This window comes from Conger conger, chromosome 14 (assembly GCF_963514075.1).
Source record: "Conger conger chromosome 14, fConCon1.1, whole genome shotgun sequence".
NCBI classification, from domain to species: domain Eukaryota; kingdom Metazoa; phylum Chordata; class Actinopteri; order Anguilliformes; family Congridae; genus Conger; species Conger conger.
The window spans coordinates 23,513,384-23,536,938 of record NC_083773.1 but is presented as its reverse complement, the minus strand read 5'-3'; the positions used below and the strand labels follow the sequence as shown (position 1 = coordinate 23,536,938).

Below are 23,555 nucleotides of genomic sequence, written 5' to 3'. Positions count from 1 at the left end.
CCCATTAGCAATCTACAGGTCTACGATCTGGGTGTGTCTGACCACAAGACCATCTCAATGGAGCTGCTGTTTCCCTCCCCCTACACCAAGCCCAAGCGGCAAATCCATTTCAGGAGCCTGAAAAATATCAACCCAGACGCCCTGACCCTGGACCTCCAATATCTCTCCTCTGGCTCTGCTGACCTCCCCTCAGTCACTGAGTCAGTGGACTTCTATAACCAATCTCTGAGCAGTCTCCTGGATCTCCACGCCCCTCTCAAATCCTGAACAGTCTCCTTCTCGCGCTCAGCCCCCTGGTACACCTGCGAGCAGCGGAAGATGAAGACGGCTGGGCGTGTCCTTGAGGCTTCAGGACTGACTGTAACAAGCCTACAGAGAACATCAAAAGGCCTACGCTAAGTCCCTCAGAGATGCACGGTCAAAATTCTATTCCAACATCATAAAAAATAGCCCTGGCAACTCCAAGCAACTTTTCTCTACCATAAATCACCTTCTCAAACCACCAACTCTCTCGCACTCCTTGGCCGTGTCATGAGCAGACATGGAATGTCTTTCCATTGCTATGCTGATGACACACAGCTCTATCTAAAAACAGACCCCATCCCATCTGCACTCCTGCCATTATCCACACTAACCACCTGCCTGGAGGAGATAGAGGCGTGGATGAAGCTCAACTTCCTACAGCTGAACAGCTCCAAGACTGAAGCCATCCTAGTCGGCACACCACACCAGGTCCGGTCATCCACCATCACCAGCATCACCTTCTCTGGCCAGAACATCCCCCTCTCCACATCAGTCACAAACCTGGGTGTTAGAATGGACTCTCGCCTCACCTTCCGAGACTCACATCAAATCTGTGTAAAACGTCTTTCTATCACCTTAGGAACATTGCCAAACTCCGTCCCACACTCACCCTGACAGATGCAGAGAAGCTCATCCACGCCTTTGTCTCCTCCAGGCTTGACTACTGTAATGCACTCCACATCGGGATTCCTAGTAATGGCCTCCAGAAACTGCAGTATGTCCAAAACAGCGCTGCTAGGATCCTGATGAGGGTGCGCAAATATGATCACATCACCCCCATCCTCAAATCACTTCACTGGCTCCCCATCTCACTTAGGATTGAGTTCAAGGTCTCCCTCCTCACCCACCAGTGCATACATGGAAATGCCCCCCGCTACCTTAAGGAACTCCTTACCCCTCAGACCTCCTCACGTACCCTCCGCTCTGCAACCACCAACCTCCTCAAACCCCCCAGGACCAAGTTCCGCACAATGGGGGATCGGGCATTCTGCTCGGCCGCTCCCAGTCTGTGGAATGCTCTCCCCGACCACCTGAGGGCACCACAGACTGTGGATACTTTTAAACGAAGTCTAAAAACCTACCTTTTTTCTAGAGCCTTCTGCTAGATTTTAAATTTTTCTCATGTTTTGTATTTCTTTTTTAGCACTTCTGCTTTTTAATCTGTAGCACTTTGAGATTAAAAAATATATATATAAAGTGCAATACAAATAAAATGTATTATTATTATTATTATTATTATTATTATTATTATTGAGATCAGATAACGGGACGAATCTCGTAGCAGCAGAACGTGAGATACGTCAAGCAATGAAAGAATGGAACCAGTCTAAAATCTCCAAAGCCTTGCTTCCAAGAGGAGTAGCTTGGATTTTCAACCCACCAGCCGAGTCACACCATGGTGGAATAAGGGAGAGACAGATAAGAACAGTACGGAAGATACTTACCAACCTTCTGAAGCTTCAGTCTCTGGATGATGAGTGTCTACAGACGGTGATGTGTGAAGTGGAGGCAGTGATCAACAGTAGACCACTCACCAAGTCATCTGATGATGTGGACGACCTCGAAGCATTGACTCCCAATCACCTGCTCCTTCTCAAGGGAAAACCAGCACTCCCTCATGGTGTGCTCCAAAAAGAGGATCTGTATTCCAAAAGAAGATGGAGACAAGTGCAGTATATCTCGGACATCTTCTGGAAGCGCTGGACCAGAGAATACTTGCCACTCCTACAAGAAAGGCAGAAGTGGCTGGACCAGAAGAGGAATGTGCAAGAGGGAGACATCGTACTCATTGTGGATGAAAGAGCTCCAAGAGGTTCCTGGTCAATGGGAAAAGTTGAGAAGACCATTCCAGACGCCAAAGGATTTGTCCGTCGAGTTATTGTCAAAACGAAGACCTGAACTCTAGAGAGACCAGTAGACAAGTTGTGTCTGCTGCTGGAGATGGAAGAGTGAAAGATGGACATTGTTATTCAGGCAACAGCCTATCAGTTGCTTAGAGTTTGCAACTTTACTTAAGTCAGAGGATATAATTGTCATGCCCATGAGCAATTAGGGGCCGGAAATGTTAGTGCCATTTTCCCTGTTGTGGATTAAATTTAAATTTATTCGAATAGTTGTTTTATTTTTGCAAATGTATGTACATGTTTAATTTACTTACCTGTTAATATTATTAATATTATACAGATTACAGTGCATAGATCATAATAATTGAATCAGAATGGTAGACTTTCAGGCAGTAGACTGTTTATTGTTTGCCTTTTAGTTATTTAGGCTTCTGTAGGTCAGTAAAAGTTTGTGCATTGTAACTTTCCCTGGGCAGTCCGTTCTGCAATAAAGACGGGAGCAACAAATAGTTTCTACCGTCGTAAACTGCATACACGCGTAGACTCGTTTTTCCTGTATTGAAGTGGTTAATGAATGCAGAACATATGAAAGAAAGTTTAAGACCTCAGTAGACATTTTGGCCACTACATGCACACACAGACACACACAAACACATACACACCGTACATTTATGTGAAATAATATTTTACGGATATAATATTTTCTTTTATTTTAATGGTCCCCAGTTTCTTGCTTTGTTACGTTTGTTCACATCTTCAGACTTGAAATCCATTGAGTAATAAATGTCTCAATCTGTTGGTGAAAAATATCATGCTATAGTACTTGCAGTCTCTTCTTTGGAAAGCCATTATGGACATAAATAAGTACAGAAATGTGCAAGTTCAGAATACAAATCTACACATGGAAATATTAAATTTTATCAAAACAAACTATTTAAAGTAGTGGCTAGATAGAAGAAAGAAGAAATAAACTTCCAAGGCTTTCCAGAATTGCCTCTGTCTTACAGTACTGTCTCTAGCTGCCCACCGGTGTCCTCTGGCTGCACCAGAAACTCTCGACAAACCCACACACTTCGTTACATATTTAAGCAGGACATCTTTATTTTTCCAAGGAGAATGGTCTGCTCCGTTACTGTTTTCTGAATCCGGTTCCATGTCCTCTCCTTCACAGACAGAAAAACGGTAACCAGTTGGATATGCGCATAGTTCAGGTAACATCCAAGAAAACCAAAGCTCATGTATCTGATCATTATGTACTCTTGTTACCTGCTACTTTCAATAATGTTTTATAAACCACATCATCCCTCCTAAAAATGAACAAGTGTTTTTAATCTATAAATGGTGATTTTCCAGCTCTTGAGTCTCATTGCATTCTGATCAGTTACATTCCAATGGGCTTCACCAGCATTCAAGTCATTTTTTCTCCTCCAAAGACGATTACTGTTGTGTCAGTCTCACCCAATGCATAAGATTCTGTTGCGCTCTGTCCAGTTGCCTCTGGTATCGTGTTGTTTCACTGTTGAGCTACAAATGGAAATTGTTGCTCTCTTTGGTGATTTTCTCCAGATTGGCCTGGGCATCCTGAATCCTTTCATGGGTTATCCTCATGGGTACTTTCTTGAAGGTTATCCCTGGCCAAAACCAACGTTTCAGTGTTACTCTTTCATACCTTATTTGATTTGTGCAAAATTGTCTGTATAGTGTACACCTCATCAAACCTCATCCCACTGGAGAATTGTAACATACCACATTGGTGGCCTTCACAAATGTATCCATATACTGGCTGTAGAATGCATATTTCTGCATACGCTTCTCTAGCCGATCTCTCTCCTCAGTGAGCTGTATTATCTCCTCATCAAGGTCACACAGGTTTTCCTGCCTCTGAGCGACTAAAACCTTGTCCAGCTTCACTGTTCTCATCGCCCTTTGTTGTTCTGTATCTTTTATCTGAGCGACAGGAGGAAGTTCAAAACTGTTCACACTGAATGGGGCACATTTTATGGTTCCAACAATCCCTGAAATTCCTCAAATTAGAAAAAAAATCTTACACAAATTGTTGAAAATATAATTCTTGCAGATACTGTTTGAATGTAGTTATGCTGAGCCTATGGGCACAATAGAGATACTAACATCCATACAGTATGTTAAATCTCTCCCCTGCAACAGTGAATGTTAGCATGTATTAAAAAAATGTACATTCATCAATACTACAGCTATTATGACAACGATACAGGACACATATGACAAATATAGCTAGATGAAAAGGCAACCAGCAACAGTATAGACATGTAATACTTAGTTAAAACACTGCAGCGAAAATATTCCAGCATGGCATAGGTTAAATAACAAGCTAAGCACTATACTGTACGTAGGATACGTGCGCTGTATGCCCTTTTCCATTAGCCAGGCAGCTAGTAAAACAGGCTAGCCAGGTAGTGCCTTCAATACCTTTTTACTACTTGGAATAACTGAACAAAAAAATAATACTACACAGTCCAAAATGTTCATACACCACTTCAGTATGAAACATATATTATTTTCACTTATCCTGACTGGTTTTTGTCATTGAATGAAAACAATTGAATTGAATCAAAACATCTTCTAGAAGTTCATTAGTGAACGGTATACCCTGTAGCTAACTGGCTAGCATTATTGATAACGGTCGCTATTAAGATTAGCAACTGACCAGGACGTCAAATGGAGAATTTAAAGTCTCGGGCACCCCTTATAGGCCATCTGAAAACTTATCAACACTCCAGAACAGGGTTGTCATTACTCAATATGAAAGGAGTGAACCGAATAAATCAATTATATCGGTTTAAAGTCACATAGTTTACAAATGGGTTTCAATAGTTTTCAAACAAAGACTGTAGTTTGGCCTAATGTTTCTGATACGTTTGAAGTAATTCCATGTTATTCAGGTTTTCATTTATTTATAGCTTATATGTAAGCATTAAGGATAATCAGGATTTGCGTTTATTTTTTTAATTGCAGGTGCTTACGCCAGACCTAACTATTAGAGTATGCGTATTCTCCAGCATGCCATTTTAAATGGGAGAATTCCGGTCAATTCTATTTGCTTAATAATGTCTGGAATTACTGAATGCGTCATACTTAATTGCGTCATAAAGTAGAATTACCACCGTTGTTGCAGATGTTCTTTCTCTTGCGTCACAAAAGTATGGCGTTGAAAAGAAGATAAATATCCATTTCATGCCAATACCAGGACAGTCTTCATGAAGATTAACAAGGTGGACGTTCGAAAAGTATTACAGCAATATAGCATGAGGTAAGTGAAGCAACTACAGTATACCGACAATTAGAAAATATACTACTGATACAGGCAGGCACCATTTCATTAGATGTAGTTGCCTTTGGTATGAATAATTGCTGTGGTGTTTGATACATGTCTTGATTAGAAGTACATTGATAAATAACGTAATATTTTGCCTTTAGCACCAATTGTAGCATGATGTCTGCAGCCGACGTTAAGCCGCACTTTGTCTTTGGAGTGCACACCGGAGTGGCTAACAGCCTTCATTATTTGGATGAGGAAACCCTACTTTTCCCGTCTGGCAACAGCTGTGTTTGCTTCAACGTAGAGCAGAAATGTCAAGATTTCATTCCAGGTATTGATATAAAGCCAGCAACAAATTCCTGAAACAAAAACGTCATCCAATCATTGAATTGAGTTGATAAGGGGTAAATGCTATTGGCGAATGACTATCATGGGACAGTGACGTCATGGGGCAGTGACGTGTTTCAGAAGTGGCATTGGTTCTATTTGATAATGAAATTGCTCTCATTACTCTGTACTGGACGGGCCCTTACAAAAAAGTTGAAAAACCATGTGCAGAGCGCACGTGAACAATAAAAATAATCCAAAGGAAAAAGCTAAACTTTTTGTGAAAATTGTGGTTCACATTTTAAAAAGTCAGTGGCGTGAAAATGTTAAGGTGCAAATGATTCAGTGTGACCTATTTTCTTTTCACATGTGGACATTTTCTTTCACGTGAAAAAAGCCAATCACGTGTGAAAATGTCCAGTTCACATGTGAAATTGTCTTTTCATGTGTGAATTATAGTGAGCATGGTCTTAATCTTAAATTGTTATTCACATTGAAATTTTCATAAGGAGGGTTTACATGTCTAAAATGCCCTGCTTGGCTTTGTTAAACCTAAAGTTCATTATGTTCTCCCAGCGTCTCAGAAGAGCCTGGCAATGCTGGCTCTGATACGGTCACCGTGTGGTGGGAAGTTTATCACCAGTGTGTTCTCTCAGCGTCTCAGAAGAGCCTAGGGATGCTGGCCCTGGCCGTCAGTGCGGACCGGCAGTACCTGGCAGTGTCGGAGCGCGGGAAGAGGGGCACCATCGTCGTGTACGACCTGCTGGACAAGAACAGGAGGAAGCACGTCCTGAGTGTGGAGGACACTCCCATCCAGGAGTTCGTCTCCATGGCCTTCTCCCATGACTCCAAATACCTAATCGGCCAATCAGGAGCGCCAGACTGGATGCTGTTCTGCTGGACTGTGTGCAAGCCCAGGGTTATTGCCAAAGTGAAAAGTGGCGGGCTGTCCTACCCCATAATTCAGGTAAATGTCAATCACACAGAAAGAAACCTCACGTTCTACTGTCAGTTTTATTATGTGAGTTAAAGAGGACTCGCCCAGCAGGTGTTGCTATGGAAATGGTATAATTCACGTACAATTCTTGTCGACTGTTGCAGTTTGGATTCGAGTTAGGCTTGTGAAATAAAACGGAAATGGGTTTTAGCTGATGCCTGAACAAAGTGTGTGCGATCCTTTTTGTACGCAGGTGAGCTTTTGCCCGAAGGACAACACACAGATCTGCGTGTGTGGAAACGGGGTGCTCAAGCTCTACCGCTACACCGCGGGGGAGCTGAGACAGCTCAACGTCAGCAAGCTGAAGAACATGGAGTCCCACAACTTCCTGTCGCACCAGTGGGTTTCCCAGGACCGCGTCGTCGTGGGCACAGACGCCGGCCGGCTGATGGGGTTCGAGTCGGGGGTCCTGTGCTGGGAGACGAGTGTGATGGACAAGACTTCCACGCAGGATTCAGAAAGGTGCTGAGACGTTCACTGGACGCTTCTGAGACATCCATCCACAGCTTTCAGTCCCTAACAAGTGTTTTAAAACAAGTAACGCATTAGTAGTCACTTTACATTTTTCACTGTTTTAACACCTCATTGAGTCTTGTTTTCCATCGGTTTTTTTTTATGCCATATTTAAGGCATTAAAGGCATTAAGGCATTATATATATTTTCAATAAAGAGAAATCCAAGCTCCAAAAATGATATAAAGGAGGAAAATATCCAAATAATGGCAATGAAAATAATGGGTGGAAAAGGAATAATGTTTTGTTTTCAGATCAGCGGAGGTGGTGCAGGAAGTGGGCATGGCTGATCACCAGCCTCGTGTCACCACCATCACTGCTTATTCCAAGGGCTTCATCTGCACGGCCGGGCCGGGGACAGTCTGTCTGTTTGAGAGGACCCAAGACTTCCACTTCAGGAAATCCACCGAGATCCAGGTACCAGTACCTTCTCGGCACAAGCCCAGTATTTCAGATTCCAAACTCTGGCCACACTCTGGCCAAGCTTCTAAGGAAATATGATTCCTTAGTAACTTGTATAAGAATCACTTTCTCATTATTATGGCAATAATGTTTCACTGCGCAAGCAACATTAAGTGTGCAGTTAAAATAGCTGGGCAGGCTAATCTCCAATCTCCTGGAATGCGATTGTTCCATTAACAAAGCCTAGGGTTAAAAGAAAGGACCCATCCATCCATTCATCCATTCATCCATTATCTGAACCCGCTTATCCTGAACAGGGTCGCAGGGGGGCTGGAGCCTATCCCAGCATACATTGGGCGAAAGGCAGGAATACACCCTGGACAGGTCGCCAGTCCATTGCAGGGCACACACACCATGCACTCACACACTCATACCTACGGGCAATTTAGACTCCAATCAGCCTAACTTGCATGTCTTTGGACTGTGGGAGGAAACCGGAGTACCTGGAGGAAACCCATGCAAACACGGGGAGAACACGCAAACTCCACACAGAGGCCCCGGCCGACGGGGATTCAAACCCAGGACCTCCTTGCTGTGAAGCGGCAGTGCTACCCACTGCACCATCCGTGCTGCCCTAAAAGAAAGGACAATCTTGGAAACTCGAGATGGAAATTTGGAAATTGGAAAATCAGATTGTCACCCATTTTTTAAAAATTACATATTTAACTTTCACCTTGAAAACAAAAAATGAAACCTGAAAAATTCACAGATTTTTAAATAAAAAACTGAAAATTATGAGCCTTGAACAGCAAATATCAGCACCACAGAATTGATATTTCTGGTTATTTATATATGCCACTGAACTCACTAGTGCCTCTGTGTATCTATTCCACAGATCCCCTCAGACTCCTGTAGTCAGGATCTCACTCAGATGCAGGAGATTCTTGGCGTGTGTGTTAACCCATCAGAGGCCACCTTATCCATCTCCACTGCCCGAGGCCAGCTCTACAGCGTCAACCTGACCGTTATAGAAGTGAGTACGGTGAGACAGGCTCACTATAGAAGTGGGTATGGCAAGATGGGCCGTCGGCACCATAGCAAAGCTGTAAGACTTGGGTCAGAGTATAGCCTAACCTGTGCATTCTTGTTTCGGAGGAGGAGTCAGCTCAGTTTGAGTACCTCTCCCACGCCTACCACTGGGGTACAATCACAAGCTTGTCCATCTGTGTACACAAGCCGCTCATCGCCACTTCCTCCGCGGACCATTCTGTGCGCATCTGGAACTTTAAGACCAAGTAAGGCTTCCCCGAGTCCCTTCTCTGACAAATTCTGTATGAAGGAAAAAAACAGTCCAGTCCAGTTTTTCGCGATTGTGTATGTTAAAAGCATATTGAATCCAGTGAATGTATATATGCTCTTTTGAATCTGACTCAGATAATATACAATTGTGCATACTTCTTGTCCTAGTTCTATCTCATAGAAGCTGGCCTTATATACCTAACTAAATTAATACTTAACTTAAGTAAGTCTGGATATTGCTAAATACCTAACTGTAAACATTTCAGGCAAAGCAGAACTATTGAGGGTTACAATGGTTTACAGCGAAACCATAACAACAATTATGTTATCCTCAAAATCTAAATTCTGGAGGATATGCTGAAGGCACATACTCATTTGTTGTTATATGGGCAATTTGTCACTGATTTAATCACTCGACATCCAAAAATGAAATATTTATATGAATGGATTAATATTTGTATATTTAAATAATTATGCACCTTGCTGTGAGAGTTTTTAGCAGGATCAGATAGGAATGGATCTGTATCACACAGCAGTAGCCGAGGAGTGTACCTGCCGTTTATTTGAATTCTTTTAATGTTATTTACTCTGCATTTTCAGGATCATCTTGAGCCAATCCTACCTTTTATTTAAAGCATAAATAAAAACAGAATGATCTCTTTCCCCTCTAAGCACACTGGAGCTCTATAAGAGTTTCAATGAGGTGCCCCACAGTGTGTGCCTGCACCCTTCTGGACTGTCTATCATGGTGGCCTTCACTGAGAGGCTGTGCTGGATGAACCTGCTGATTGACAATTTCAAGATATTCAAGGAATTCAGCATCAAAGGGTGTACAGAGGTGGGCTTGGAGACTTCTCTGTAACTGATTCAGTGCCCTTTTCCCATATGTGTAACAGAAGGACACCATGTGATTTTCTATCAGTAATACATGGGAGAAAACTGTGTGGTGTCTGTTAAATCAAAGCCTTTCCTCGTGCATGTTTTAGACTGAAGTAGGAGAATAACATACTGCAAATACAGCAGTATGTCATCTGCATATGAAGAAGTTTAATGTTGTAATGATGTAAACTGTGATGGGTTTTTGATAAACCGCATAGGATAGAGGAAATGGCTCAGCCTTGAAATAACCCCTGGAGATGTGAAAGTTCTAGTTCTGATGCCACTCCAGCTATCAGCACCTGCTGTGGGGTTTGTGTACAAAAGCCATTGAATGATTCTTGAAACCAAGTTTTACCAGCAAGTATTATTGCCACTTCAGATGGTCTATGTTTAAATAACATAGTAGGTAAAACATATAAACGTTATGTGTGTTTGCCCCTCAGTGTGCTTTTAGCAATGGAGGACACTTGTTTGCGGCCATCAGCGGAAAGACGATTCACATTTACTCCACATCGTCCTGTGAAAGCGTCATGAAACTGGCAGACCACAAGGCAATGGTGAGGCTTAGAAGAGTTGGTAATATTGAAACTGTTTGCTGCACATACCCAAGAGTCAAGTGGAGTCAGCTCTGTTCCATTGGGCACATTGGAACCAAAGCCTCTTATTTTGGAAGTTCAAAAGCCATTAATCATTTTTTGAACATGCACTCCACAAACAGTTCAGATCCAAAAGAACAGGTGAGGTGAGCCTTTAAGGTGTAAGATCACAAATAATATCATGTGAACTCTGAATCTGAACCTTCTAATGCTGATCACGGGACAATCACTACTGGTACACTGACTTACAATTTTGAAAAACATGGGTCAATGGGTGAATAATGTGTTTTGACGAAGCAGTTGGGTATTGGGCAATGAGAACAGAGCCTGCCACTCTGCAGAACCAGCCCTCATTGACGTTAAATTAGTCATGTAGCTGATGCTTTCATCCAGGCCCCAGTCAAACACCTGAGCCACGCGGCTACAGGCCGCCCCATTAACACGGTTCTAAAGGTGCACAGCTCTACAGTGGCTTCCCGCACACAGAACACCAGAATGCGGGCTGAGCGTTTGTCTCGTGGCTGTGCCGCAGGGGCAGTCCCTCGTCTGGACTGAGGACGACAGCAGGCTGGTGTCGCGCGGTATGGACGGTGTCGTCTACACGTGGGACACTCAGAGCGGCGAGCTGGAGTCCGAGTGCACGCACAAGTCCTGTCAGTACACAAACTTCTGCCTTTCCCCTGACGGTGAGACCATGTACGCAGTGGGGACGGACTGCACTATCAAAGAGATCCAAGACAGCCAGGTGTGTGACAGACCTCTCCTTTCTTTGCTTTCATTTAGATTTGTGACACGTGTCTGTCTGTTGGACAGATCTCATTCAAAAACATCTTAACTTGTTATTTTATCCAAAGCAATTTACAGATGATTAGACTAAGCAGGGGGCAATCCCCCCTGGAGCATTGCAGGGTTAAGGGCCTTGCTCAAGGGCCCAACAGCTGTGCGGATCTTAGCACGGCTACACCTGGGCTTGAACCACCGACCTTCTATATATTTCTATATTGAATTGGACTTGCCTGAAAAAATGGTTAAATAAGTTGAATAAATAGTTAAATAGCTTGAATACATAGTTTTAACCACAACTTCATTTCCAGAACCCTTTTCAGTGATAAAATAAATTGATCTATCACATTAATTGTGCCTGATGTGGACAAAAAGTACAGACTGCGGAAGTCACAAACCTTCACATGGAGTGTTTTGATGTCTAATCTTAAAGCCTTCCTTTGAATGATACCACTGCCAGCAAACCATTAGTTTTTTTAATGCTATTAATAGATGAATTGCAGCTCTGCACATCTCATTATCAATCCTAATCATGTTTTGACAGTGCAATTTTAAACGGTGAGATTCTAGGAACGGCTTGACGCCAGTGTGCCTCCACGTAGTCATGGTGCTGTTGTTGTGCTTTACAGATCATCACGGAAGTGCCAGCTGGTAGGGCGACCTACACCACCCTGGCCTTGTCTCGTGAAGGGAGAGTGCTGTTCTGTGGCACAACTGCAGGCTCGGTCACAGTAATGACCTGCCCGCTGTCAATCCCCGATGAGCTGTTCCATTTTAAAGGCCACGCCGGACCTATCACCAGGGTATTTGTCCATTAATGACTAAATCACAGTACACACACAAACTAGCACAGCGGTTCTCAACAGGGGGTCCGGCCCCGGGGTCAAAAAGGGGGCCTCAGAAAGCTGCCAGGCTAGCCTGGAAATGATGGGAAACTATTGACAGCTTCAATCACAAACAAGAAGACAGAAGTAATTATTTTGGTACATCAATAACTCAAAGCAAGCAATTAATAGTATACAAAGTATAATAACATTTTTGCTTCCTGTGGATGTCACAGATGGAGTTGCGATGATAATAGGCAAACCGGTTGTCATGTGTGGGGTGGGGTGGAGGGGTGGGGGGATCTGGGGGGCACATCCACAAGTTTATCTTTGAGAGGTCTGTAGTCCCCAGGAAGCAGTCTCAGTCAATCACCCCTCCCCCCTTTTTGGTGCACTAGCTGTGTTGCCTGGAGACCTCGACCTGTTTCAAGTGGTGATCAGTCCATATTGTTTTTTCCTTCCAAACTACCCAACTACATGATTGCAGTTAAATGCAGTTTCATTTTAAAACGTAACAAAACATAACCACAATGTTTGTGAGATTGCTTCAGTTAAGACTCAGCTGAAATTCTGTGTCCTCAGATGGAGGTCACATTCGATGACCAGTTCTTGTTGACCATATCGGAGGACGGCTCTCTGCTCATCTGGAGGATAGTCTGGAACAGGTACGGTCTGAAGAGTGACAAGAAGATGTGCTACCTGGAGGAGACCCTCATCACTAAGTCTGACCTGCAGGAGAAGGTACATACTCTAGACTAAACCACAGGAAAACAACATGTTTGTCAATAGATTTGCTTTATGACTACTATATGTATAAATACAGTGTTCCACATATTTACAAAAATATAAGAAACTAAGGCCGCTCTGTCTTCTTTCAGAACAACATGATGATGGACCTGAAAGCAAGGATGCAATTGGTGGAGGCAGAGCACAAGTGCCTGCAAGGACTGAAGAAGATGCAGGATGAACGTCATTTGAAAAAGATGAGGAATGAGTTCACTCAGCAGATAGAGGCCCTGGAGCAAAGGAACAACGTGAGCCGAAAGGATTAGACCAGATGGCTGCAGCAAGCCTCAAAGCACTATTTTACAAGATGGTTGCTATTGATACCATTACTGTAAACAAAGTATTTTTGTATTGTTGTTGACCTGGTCATCTCGTAATCTCCCTGTAGGGTCTTCAAGCAGAAAAGGCGGAGTTGGTGGTGGAACACAACAAGTTATTGAGAGACATGAGGGAAGAGCATGCAAAACAGATCAAGGATTTAAGTAAGGACTTGTTATCAATAACTAAATAAAACTACCCACAGGTTCTTCTCAATGGTACTGCACTACAGTGGTGAAGGCGGTGTACTAAGGGCAATTACTGTTGTGAAAACTTGCCTTGGCTCTCATCAAGGGCTGCCTGGAGGATGAAAATGGAAATAAGCCGTAGGCAGACCTCTATGGTGTTTAATGCCAATACACTCAGTGACCACTTTATTAGGTAGCCCTGTACACCAGCTTGTTAATGCAAATATTTAATCAAGCAAACATGTGGCAGCAACTAAATGCATGAAAGCAGGCTGACATGGTCAAGAGGTTCAGCTGTTTTTCAGACCAAATGTCAGAATGGGGAAGAAATATGATCTAAGTGACTGACCGTGGAATGATTGTTGGTGCCAGACAGTGTGGTTTCATATATAATAGAAGTTACTTCTTTTTTATGTTTTATGTATGTCAGAAAATGTATATTTTGCTGGCCATCTCTTGAGTGTGCAGCTCTCTGACAATCCCGCTGCCCCCCCGCGGCAGACTCAACCATGCAGGAGAAGCTGGGGCTGGAGTACAAAACGTCGCATTTGCTGCAGGTCCGGTCGCAGCAGGAGCTGGAGGGCTGCAGGCTGCAGCTGCAGAGCATGGAGAACAGCCGTAAGCAACAGGTGGAGCAGCTCACCGGCTCCTACGAGTCCCGGCTGGAGGAGATCCGGCTCCAGCTTCAGCAGGTGGGGACTGGCCCTGGCCGTTAGCGTAGCATAGCGTAGCACGCCCGGCCGCTAACGGAGTGGAGCATAAGAGTGATGAACCCATCCGCTTTCCACACAGTGTAGACGGGTCCCCAGGTGAACGCAATGGTTCAGAAACCATTGCGAGAAGGGAGGTGTCAAATTCATCGCACATTCGTCTCGTAATCTAAGCAGTGTCTTGCACAGCCTATCACAGCGGGTAATACAATATCCCTCCAAATCATCCGGGTCTACTTGTGATGGACACGAGCAGTGATATCAAGGGTTGGGAGTCCATTTCAAACCAGTCAGTTCAGGAGGCAAAGTCTGGAAGCACTGTTCTACTGCCATTTTTCAATTCATTGTTTCCTGCATTATCTGTCACTATCATTTCAGCATGAATGGGATGTGACTTATATGAAATCATTTCACAGCACATTACACATTCAATAAACATTAACATTTGTATAAATATCTCATTTCTATGCAAAATACAACATGCGGCCATTTGATTTCTGCATGAAAGCCACATTGGATAGAGATTAGTGATGGAGCCAGACCAGGTGAAGGATTTGACACAGTCTTTCTGACCTGAATGTTCTGACCTGAATGTAGGGTGGCCTGTAGCATAGAGGTTAAGGTACTTGACTGGGACCTGCAAGGTCAGTGGTTCGATCCCCAGTGTAGCCACAATAAGATCCACACAGCCGTTGGGCCCTTGAGCAAGGCCCTTAACCCTGCACTGCTTCAGGGGAGGACTGTCTCCTGTCTAATCAACTAAGGATAAGAGTGTCTGCCAAATGCCATTAATGTAATGTAATGTAATGTTCACCTTGTTCATCTGGTTCCCCCTGTCCTCCCGGCCCCAGTGCAAGGACCAGTCGCAGCAGCAGAGGCTGGAGTACGAGTGCATGATAAAGCAGATAGAGCAGGATGCTGACAGAGAGGTCTGGGAGATGCGCTGCAAGTATGAGACCAGGTTAAAAGAGCAGGGGAAGATAAGCACCCAGTACAAGGATGAAGCTGGCATTATGAGGAACAAGGTATGCCAGCCTCGCGAACCACCTTTGCTCTGAGCTGTTAAGAAAGCTTATGGAAAATTGAGGAAGGGTTTGGAAGGTTAAGGAAGTTGTCTTGTATGTAGATCCATATAAAACAACCCATTTGTGGGATTATGGGTGTTTGTGAAGCAAATGAGTAATCCAGTAAATGACATGTTCCCAAGACATCTGGAACACAGCATAATAATATACATCTCTTTTGCAAATGGTATTTCTCAGTACCACACTTTATGAACATTAATTAATTCTGTCCCTGTAGTTCAACCGCCTGCAGAAAGAGATTAGTGACAAAAACAAGGAGATTGAGAGACTTAAGGCACAGGTCAAGAAGCACCTGAGTGAGATTAGCAATCTGGAAAATGACATCTTGGGCCTGGAAAAGGAGATTGTGCAGAGGAATGAAAACATCGAGCAAAAAGTGAGTTCATTTTCAGAGGATATCCGCTGAACTCCCATTCCATCTTCAAACAGAACACAAAACACAATAAAAATGATCTGAAAAGGTCTGTTCAGCAGAACAGCCCCCTTTTAAATTATGTGTCTAGGAATATAAAGGCCTTTCTCTCTGCAGGAAATTCACATCTCTGAAATGAGGCAGAGGAACACTGACCTGGAAAACATAAAATTCATTCTGGACCACCGAGTGAAAGAACTGGCAATGCATATCGAGCCCAAAGAAATAATTATCAGAGAGATGAAGGAACAGAACCAAAAGGTAAAGAGAGTGGATGCTCCAAAACAAAAATCCCCTTACTGCCTTTTGGCTGCTGATGAAAGTGTACTTTTGAGCTCCACTTTTCAAAGACCCCTTTACAAACTTTAGGTTGAATGCATTTGATTTGTAGATGGAGGAGGAACTGGCCATGTTCAGCAAGAAGACTTCCCAGTTGGAGATAAACACCACAGAGCTCAAAATGAAGCTCAGTGCCAAAGACATGCACATGCGGCAGGAAACGGAGAGGGTGCGTAGCAGACCTGGTGCCTAATGTAAGGGGGTTATCCCTGTCTATCACACAGAGCAGTGGTCTACTGCAGGGGGATAAACCCTGTGTGTCACACTGAGCAGGGGCCCACTGTAAGGGCATAATCCCTGTGTGTCACTGATCTGGGGCCGACCGTAATTACAGTAACCAAGGACCTACTAATACTGAATAAGAAGGCCTACTACAAGGGGAGAATCCTTGTATTTTACTCTGATAAACCACTGGTCTGACCTGTTTTCTAAAGATCCCCTCATCCATTACCTTCGTTCTCTTTGCAGGCATTCGATATGAATACCGTGGTGGAAAGGTTCAAGGCTGACCTCTTGAGCTGTTCACACGTCATACAGGATCCCAAGCGGCTGAAAGCAAGTGTGCTTGAGCTGCAAGAGCGCTACCTAAAGAAGTCTGATGTGAGTGAAAAAAGGCACGCAAATCTTCAGTGTTGAGGTGCAGTCGGTGTTGAGTCCGTCTCACACTATTGTTAACTCCAAAATGGCATTCATTGTGCTTCCAAAGGCAGGGTTGTATATTATATGCTGTCTTAAGAGTGTCACGCCATGTCTAGAATGCTAGGGTGTATAATCAGTGCTAGCTCTGCTTTAGCACTGTGTGGTCTGTAAGGTGTATAACCAGTGCTAGGTCTCTTTAGCATTTCTTTTGACAGGACCTGATGTACCGACCCATGCATTAAAACCTGAAATGCACATGGATGCATGAGAGCTGGCATTGCGGAGCAGCGAAGGGCTTGCTCAGAGACTGATTGTTTTTCAGGCGGACAGCCAGCAGCAGGACCTTGGCAAGCTGAAAGACGGGCGCGAGAAGGACGATGTTAGCAAGAAAGTGGTGATGTCACTCCAGAGGAAACTGGCCGAGGAGGCCAAGTCCCACTTAACTGAGAAATTCAAACGGATGCAAGTAAGAGAGACAGGGCATATTATTAGATATACTGTTAACCAGGGATGGAAATGGCTCCCCTATTCCATAGGATAAAAGTCTGCTAAAGGAAGCTTGAGCCATTCCAGGTCCACCTAGAACGAGGTTAATGCACTGAATGTCCACCAAGAGGAGGCTTTTCCCAGGATGAAATGATTCATGTCCCTGTTTTCTTAGCCATTTGCATTCATTGGCATTTTGCTGAAAGCATTTTAGAGACTTTTTATGATTGAAATGATGAAGCTTTCAGAATGACAGTATTATGTTCCTGTGTTCTGTCCTGTGTTAATTAATCTTTGTTTATTATCACTATTCTTGTATTTTATTATTTTTCATATTTCATGTCTGGTGTTCTGTTTATATTCACGACTTACCAGTCTCTCCTGGCGGCATTCTCTTCCGCTGTCACTGCCGCCAAAGCAAAATACTTTCAAACACAAATTCAGAACTCCGGTTCTAACCCCCGGAAACTTTTCTCTATTTTCTCCTCTCTCCTCAATGCACCGCCTCCTCAGTCCTCTTTTGCTGCTGATGACTTTGCTGATTTCTTCGATGAGAAGGTCACAGTCATCCGTAGATCCTTTACAACCACCGCCCCCCTCACTGTGCCCTTCCCCCCTCTAGGCCCACCCCTTCCTTTTCCACTTTCTCCCCCCTTACAGACTCTGATGTTTCTCAACTCCTGCTCTGGCACCGCCCTACAACCTGTGCCCTTGGCCCTATCCCCTCTTCTCTTCTCCAAACTATCACACCTGACATTCTCCCATTTGTCACCTCCCTTGTCAACTCCTCCCTGTCTTCCGGCTGTTTTCCGGCATCCTCCAAGAGGGCCCACATCACTCCGCTGCTAAAAAAAAGCCTACTCTGGATCCCTCCATCATCCAGAACTACCGCCCGGTATCTCTTCTTCCTTTCCTGTCTAAAACTATAGAACGAGCCGCTTCTACTCAACTTTCTTTTCTAACAACAACCTGCTAGACCCCCATCAGTCTGGCTTCAGATCGGGCCACTCGACAGAGACTGCGCTCCTCTCTGTCAGTGAGTCACTCCATGCCGCACGAGCAGCCTCCCTCTCCTCTGTCCTCATTCTTCTAGATCTCTCTGCTGCCTTCGACACTGTGGATCACTCCATCCTCCTGTCTGCCCTGTCAGCAACGGGCATCTGTGGCACAGCCCTGGACTGGATTGAGTCCTACCTCTCTGGTCGCTCCTTCCAGGTTGCCTGGGCTGGTTCGGTATCGACACCTCGGCCCCTCGCCACAGGAGTTCCCCAGGGCTCAGTCCTAGGCCCGCTTCTTTTTTCTCTTTACACTCGCTCCCTTGGCCCTGTGATCACTGCACATGGGCTATCCTACCACTGCTACGCGGACGATACCCAACTCTTCGTCTCGTTCCCGCCGTCTGATACGCAGGTTTCAGCCCGTATCTCTGCTTGCCTGAGGGACATCCAGAGCTGGATGGACAACCACCATCTAAAGCTCAACCCAGGCAAGACTGAAATGATATTCATCCCTGCTAAAACCTCTCCCCATCTGGATCTCTCCATTTCCCTCGGGGATACCACACTCACGCCGTCACCCAGTGCAAGGAACCTCGGCATGGTGATGGACAGCAGACTGTCCCTCTCCGAGAACATTGTGGCGGTGACCCGGTCATGCAGGTTCTTCCTATACAACATACGGAGAATCCGCCCCTTTCTCACCCCCTACTCGACCCAGCTCCTGGTCCAAGTGATGGTTCTGTCCCGCCTGGACTACTGCAATTCCCTCTTGGCTGGCCTCCCAGCATCTGCCATCAGACCCCTCCATCTCATCCAGAATGCAGCAGCTCGTCTGGTCTTCAACCTTCCCAAATACTCACACGTCACCCCCCTGCTTACTTCCCTCCACTGACTGCCTGTCATGGCTCACATCAAATTCAAAACATTGGTGCTAGCCTTCCAAGCAGTTAAAGGGTCTTCCCCAGCTTATCTACAAAAAATCATCAGACCCTACACCCCTGCCAGACCTCTTCGTTCAGCCTCCACAGGCCGCTTGGCACCTCCCCCTCTCCAAACCGCCACATCACGCTCACGACTACTGTCTGTTCTGGCTCCACGGTGGTGGAACGAACTCCCCGTTGAGGTCAGAACTGTAGAATCTCTCCCCACCTTCAAGCGCAAGCTAAAGACACACCTCTTCAAGCAGCACCTCTCCCCATCCCTCCCTACCTCCCTGTGAACCTTAATTGTCTCTGTGACTTGCTTTGTGTATCTGTATTTTTAGTTGGCTAGGTAAGCAGTGTTTGGATAGTTAACTTTGGTTACTTTTGCTCTGTTTGTTTGTTTCTTTGTTCTCAAAAAATAATAATAATAATAAAAAAAAAGGCCCTCGTCCTTATCTTTGTTGTACAGGTAGCAGTTGAAATTGTACTTCCCTCTAGGGTCTTTCAGCGAACTTATCCCTGGTTATGGGTATGCACTTTGTTGTACTTCGCTCTGGATAAGAGCGTCTGCCAAATGCCAATAATGTAATTAGTTTTTGCACTCGTCTTCCCCTGTGTGTCTGAGTCTGAATGTTTACTTGCCCAGTCACTCCCCTGTCTGCGTGCCCCACTATTCGGGTGTTTATGGTAACTCCGGGGTTCAACCTTCCTTCCAATCTTGCATTCCTTACTTCCTGCTTTCTCACTATTTCCTGTTTGTACATAGCACTAATATACGAATCCCAACTAACATAGAAGTTGTACAGTACTAATTATACTAACACACTAATATGTTTGTCAAACTAACAAACTAACATTCACTAGTTTTGGGTATTTGTAATTTAAATCACTTAACTAACGCATCTCCAGTTTCAATTCTGTTCTGTAATTCTGCCTCCTACTTGCTTAGTTTCAGCGAAGTATTCGCACGTGTCTCTCCGTATCTCTGCATCTCCTGATTCTCTGCAAATTGTCTACTCCCTAGTCCGGAGCCGTTTGTATTACATGTGTGTCTTTGTGAATCCAGTCCGCGTTTTCGTTTCCCCCTCGTTATTGTCCTATTACCCTTTCATGTGTCTCACCTGATGTTTATTTGTTAGACCGCCCTCACTCCCATGCCCCACCTAGTTTGTCTCATTCCCCTGTGTATTTATACCTGTCCTTTTCAGTTGCACGCTGCTAGTTCGTCTTGTCCTGTTTTCTTGTCCTGAGCCCTTGATTCCTTCCCCCAGTTCTAGCCTCCTTGTTTCCTTACCCTTGCCCTTGCCCTTGTTCCTGAGTCCTTGCCCTTGCCCTTGCCCTTGTTTATCTGGATTTCCGGTTTTGACCCCTGCCTACTTCCCTGGACTCTTCTTTGCTTTGTGGATATCTGTACCTCTGCTTTGTTGGACTGACCCCCTGTTTTTTTACCCTGGCCTGTTTTTTGTCTCCGCTCTGTCTGCCCCTTTTGAAATTAAACCTGCCATTTTTCTGCACCCCTGTCTGCTTTTGGTTCTTCCGTTTCCCCCCGCGTAACAGACAGTTGATAAGACTCAGCTACGTGTTTAAATTGGTAAATCAACCAGCAGTTAAAACCCTGAGACTAGGACACCTTGTACATTCCTTTATGTAATGGAATACACTGAATACAAGTGAATCTGGCATCCTTTGGGAGCAAGATCAATGTTGACAGATTTCAAATGTGTCAAACGGTCATGTCATATGATCAATGTTGTGATTTGTTGTCTTCGTGCAGAACGAGTCTACCTTGATCAAAGAGCTTAACGAATTAAGAAAAGAGTTGAAGCTCTCTCAAGAGAAAGTCCATGATTACAAGAACCAGTTGTCAGTGTACAGGACGAAGAAGTCATCCAATTCCTCTGGCACAGAAGGTATTTCTTCCTGTTGCACTCATCACCTTCCTTTTGTTGGTTTTGAGTGTTTTAGATCCAATTATAAGGGTCTTTATTTCTGCAGAAAGACTATGCCTGCCAATATAGTGAACACTGTACAAAAAGGCATTATGTACAGCCAGTGTCAATACCAAGGACACCCACCTCATTAGGTACAACATAAAATCAATTTTCCAACCATCCTGCTGCACTCCCATTGTGCTTTTCACACAAGGCCGGTAGGAGTTCAGGATAAGTCGTGGCCTGTGAGATATTGGTATTTGACTAAAATGGTTACTCACTCAGCCCTGATTGGATGGGGATATGACAAACACTGTTGACTAGGACAGAGTACATATTTTAATATAACCTGTGAAATGAAACAATAATAATGTAGTAATAATAAAAGCATGCTAATCCTTTGGTGCAATTTACAGGGGGGGGGGGGGGGGGGGGGGGCGGGGGGCATGTCCACTGTACTTTTACAGACAACTGTAACATACACTTCTCATAGAGCCCCTCATCTGTACTTGCGATACCCAAGGGGGATCAGAGGAAATGAAAGTGAATAATTAGGTGCATACTAGGTTATAAGTTATTGAGTGGTCATGCATCAGTTAAGAATTTAAATAGTCTTTTTCATGATCTCAGTGCTTTACAGTGAAGGGTTGAAACTCGCCTCAGTCATTACTGAATAGCGTCCATCCATTCTGGATGATGCACAGCCCCCAATTTGGAGCAAAATGCTTTCAGCTGTGGTGCAGACAGGAACTTGCTGTATATGCCTGAAACTAGCTGTTCTTTCCCCAGCACCAGAGTCTAATTCATCCACATGTGGGCCACGCATTCCGGCGACTACTCTCACCCCTGAGGAGGAAGCACAGAGGATCATTCACCTGCAGCGCGCTCAGATCGAGTGCCTCACCCAACAGATCCTAAAACAGGGAAGTGATTTATAAACATGTACAGTTGAAGTCGGATGTTTACATACACCTTAGCCAAATCCATTTAAACTCAGTTTTTCACAATTCCTGACTTTTAATCCTAGTAAACATTCCCTGTCTTAGGTCAGTTAGTGCTCCTTTAAAATAAAGTTGTGATCCTGTCACGCTTGTTTCAGTTGAGATTTGGATTAGATGTTTAAATTCTGTGTCTACGTAGGCCTTTTGAAAAATCACTGTCAGTGATTGTCAGTGAACAGAAATTGGTGTCAGCGTCGGAACTGTGAACCCATGTCACAGGAAACGGCTACACTGACAGTGATATTTCAAAAGGCCTACACCCAGAATTTAAGCATCTAATCCAAATCTCAACTGAAACAAGCGTGACAGGATCACAACTTTATTTTAAAGGAGCACTAACTGACCTAAAACAGGGAATGTTTACTAGGATTAAGTGTCAGGAATTGTGAAAAACTGAGTTTAAATGGATTTGGCTAAGGTGTATGTCAACTTTCGACTTTAACTTGAGCATGACAATGCTGCTTTAAGAATGTGAAATGTGAGACAGAATAATAGTAGAGAGAATTATTTGTTTCAGTTTTCAAGGCCTTGCTCAAGGACCCAACAGCTGTGCGATCTTATCATGGCTACCCTTGGGCTTGAACCTCCAACCTTCAGGGTCTAGTCAAACACCTTAGCCACTAGACTACAGGCACCTTGGTAGCATCAATCATGTCATGAATGAGCAAGTTTATGAATTTGGAGGGGAGGTTTCAACATAAACTTTGAATGAATATTGGGAATGTTGGGGAGGATGAAATGCATAGAATCAAAATCCAGTAGTAGTCTGAGTTAAGCCACATTGTTAAATTAAGGTGGTTATGTGGGCACTAGGCATCTGGAGACCAATTTAAATGATGTTCCATGACCATGATTTGCAGTGTCCCTGGACATCAACCTGCAACACTGGCTCACTTGTCGGACTCATAACCTCATGGTACTGTGAGCCTGACCAAATTGCTCATAATCCTACAGTTCAATAGGCCTGAATTACTCATAATTCTTATGGTAATGTCAGTCTTGCCAGGTAGCTCATAACCTTATGGTCCTGATTCAAGAAGATGCGCATGTGTTTTTGCCAGTAACCACTCAGTTACTTCTTCTGATAAATCTTGTATGGGCAGGGCTCCAATTGGAGGCTGCAATTCAAGATAACTCAGCCATCAAGCATGTGGTTCTGGTGAACATATGAACTACCTCCCCTCCCCACCCAGGCAAATGTTCATCAGATCAATGAGCAGAGAACACAGAGAGGGCAGAGGGTGCTAGGAAACCCAAAAGACGCCCACACGCCATGTTACTGTCCTGCATTGTTATTATCCAGCATAATATAATGTAATGCATTTTCATCTAGGTGTCTAGACACTATAGAACTGTGTCCTCTTCACTGAGATTTGGAACATCCTGAGTGCCTTGTGGAATGCACTCTGTTGTGGTGTCTTGAACAGACGCTTTGATGAAAATGTAGGAAAATAACATGAAGTGTGGGCTTCTTTCAGGTTTCCTAGCCCTCTCTGTGCCCTCTCTGTGTTCTCTGCTACTTGATCTGATGAACATTTGCCTGGGTGGGGAGGGGAGGTAGTTCACATGTTCACAGCTTCAGCTCCCTACAGAGGCAAAGCGTGTTGGCTCTTTGAGATTCTGTTTCAGCAGGTAAGTCCTCCTCTTCTGCCATAGCTGACGTCATTGGGAGGCC

The 23,555-nt window shown here is 44.3% G+C and overlaps 1 protein-coding gene across 1 annotated transcript; it reads left to right on the top strand.

Annotated features, from left to right (window-relative positions):
* Positions 1 to 5,619: 5,619 nt before the first annotated feature.
* LOC133110593 (cilia- and flagella-associated protein 57-like) lies at positions 5,620 to 21,851 on the top strand. The gene is made up of 22 exons (XM_061220814.1): positions 5,620 to 5,776; positions 6,429 to 6,739; positions 6,963 to 7,231; positions 7,536 to 7,698; positions 8,579 to 8,725; positions 8,839 to 8,978; positions 9,655 to 9,820; positions 10,305 to 10,418; positions 10,990 to 11,202; positions 11,870 to 12,043; positions 12,647 to 12,805; positions 12,943 to 13,098; positions 13,239 to 13,332; positions 13,858 to 14,048; positions 14,918 to 15,091; positions 15,369 to 15,527; positions 15,681 to 15,824; positions 15,955 to 16,071; positions 16,371 to 16,502; positions 16,864 to 17,007; positions 20,723 to 20,858; positions 21,669 to 21,851. The coding sequence occupies exons 1-22, from the start codon at positions 5,620 to 5,622 to the stop codon at positions 21,815 to 21,817; spliced, it is 3,609 nt and encodes a 1,202-aa protein (XP_061076798.1). The 3' UTR covers positions 21,818 to 21,851.
* Positions 21,852 to 23,555: the final 1,704 nt, after the last annotated feature.

Excerpts from the sequence above, each read along its gene's own strand:
- LOC133110593 (XM_061220814.1), top strand. The coding sequence starts at position 5,620 with ATGTCTGCAGCCGACGTTAAGCCGCACTTTGTCTTTGGAGTGCACACC. Across the intron at positions 8,726-8,838 it reads CCGTTATAGAAGTGAGTACG|GAGGAGTCAGCTCAGTTTGA; the intron begins GTGAGACAGGCT and ends CTTGTTTCGGAG. Across the intron at positions 8,979-9,654 it reads ATCTGGAACTTTAAGACCAA|CACACTGGAGCTCTATAAGA; the intron begins GTAAGGCTTCCC and ends TTCCCCTCTAAG.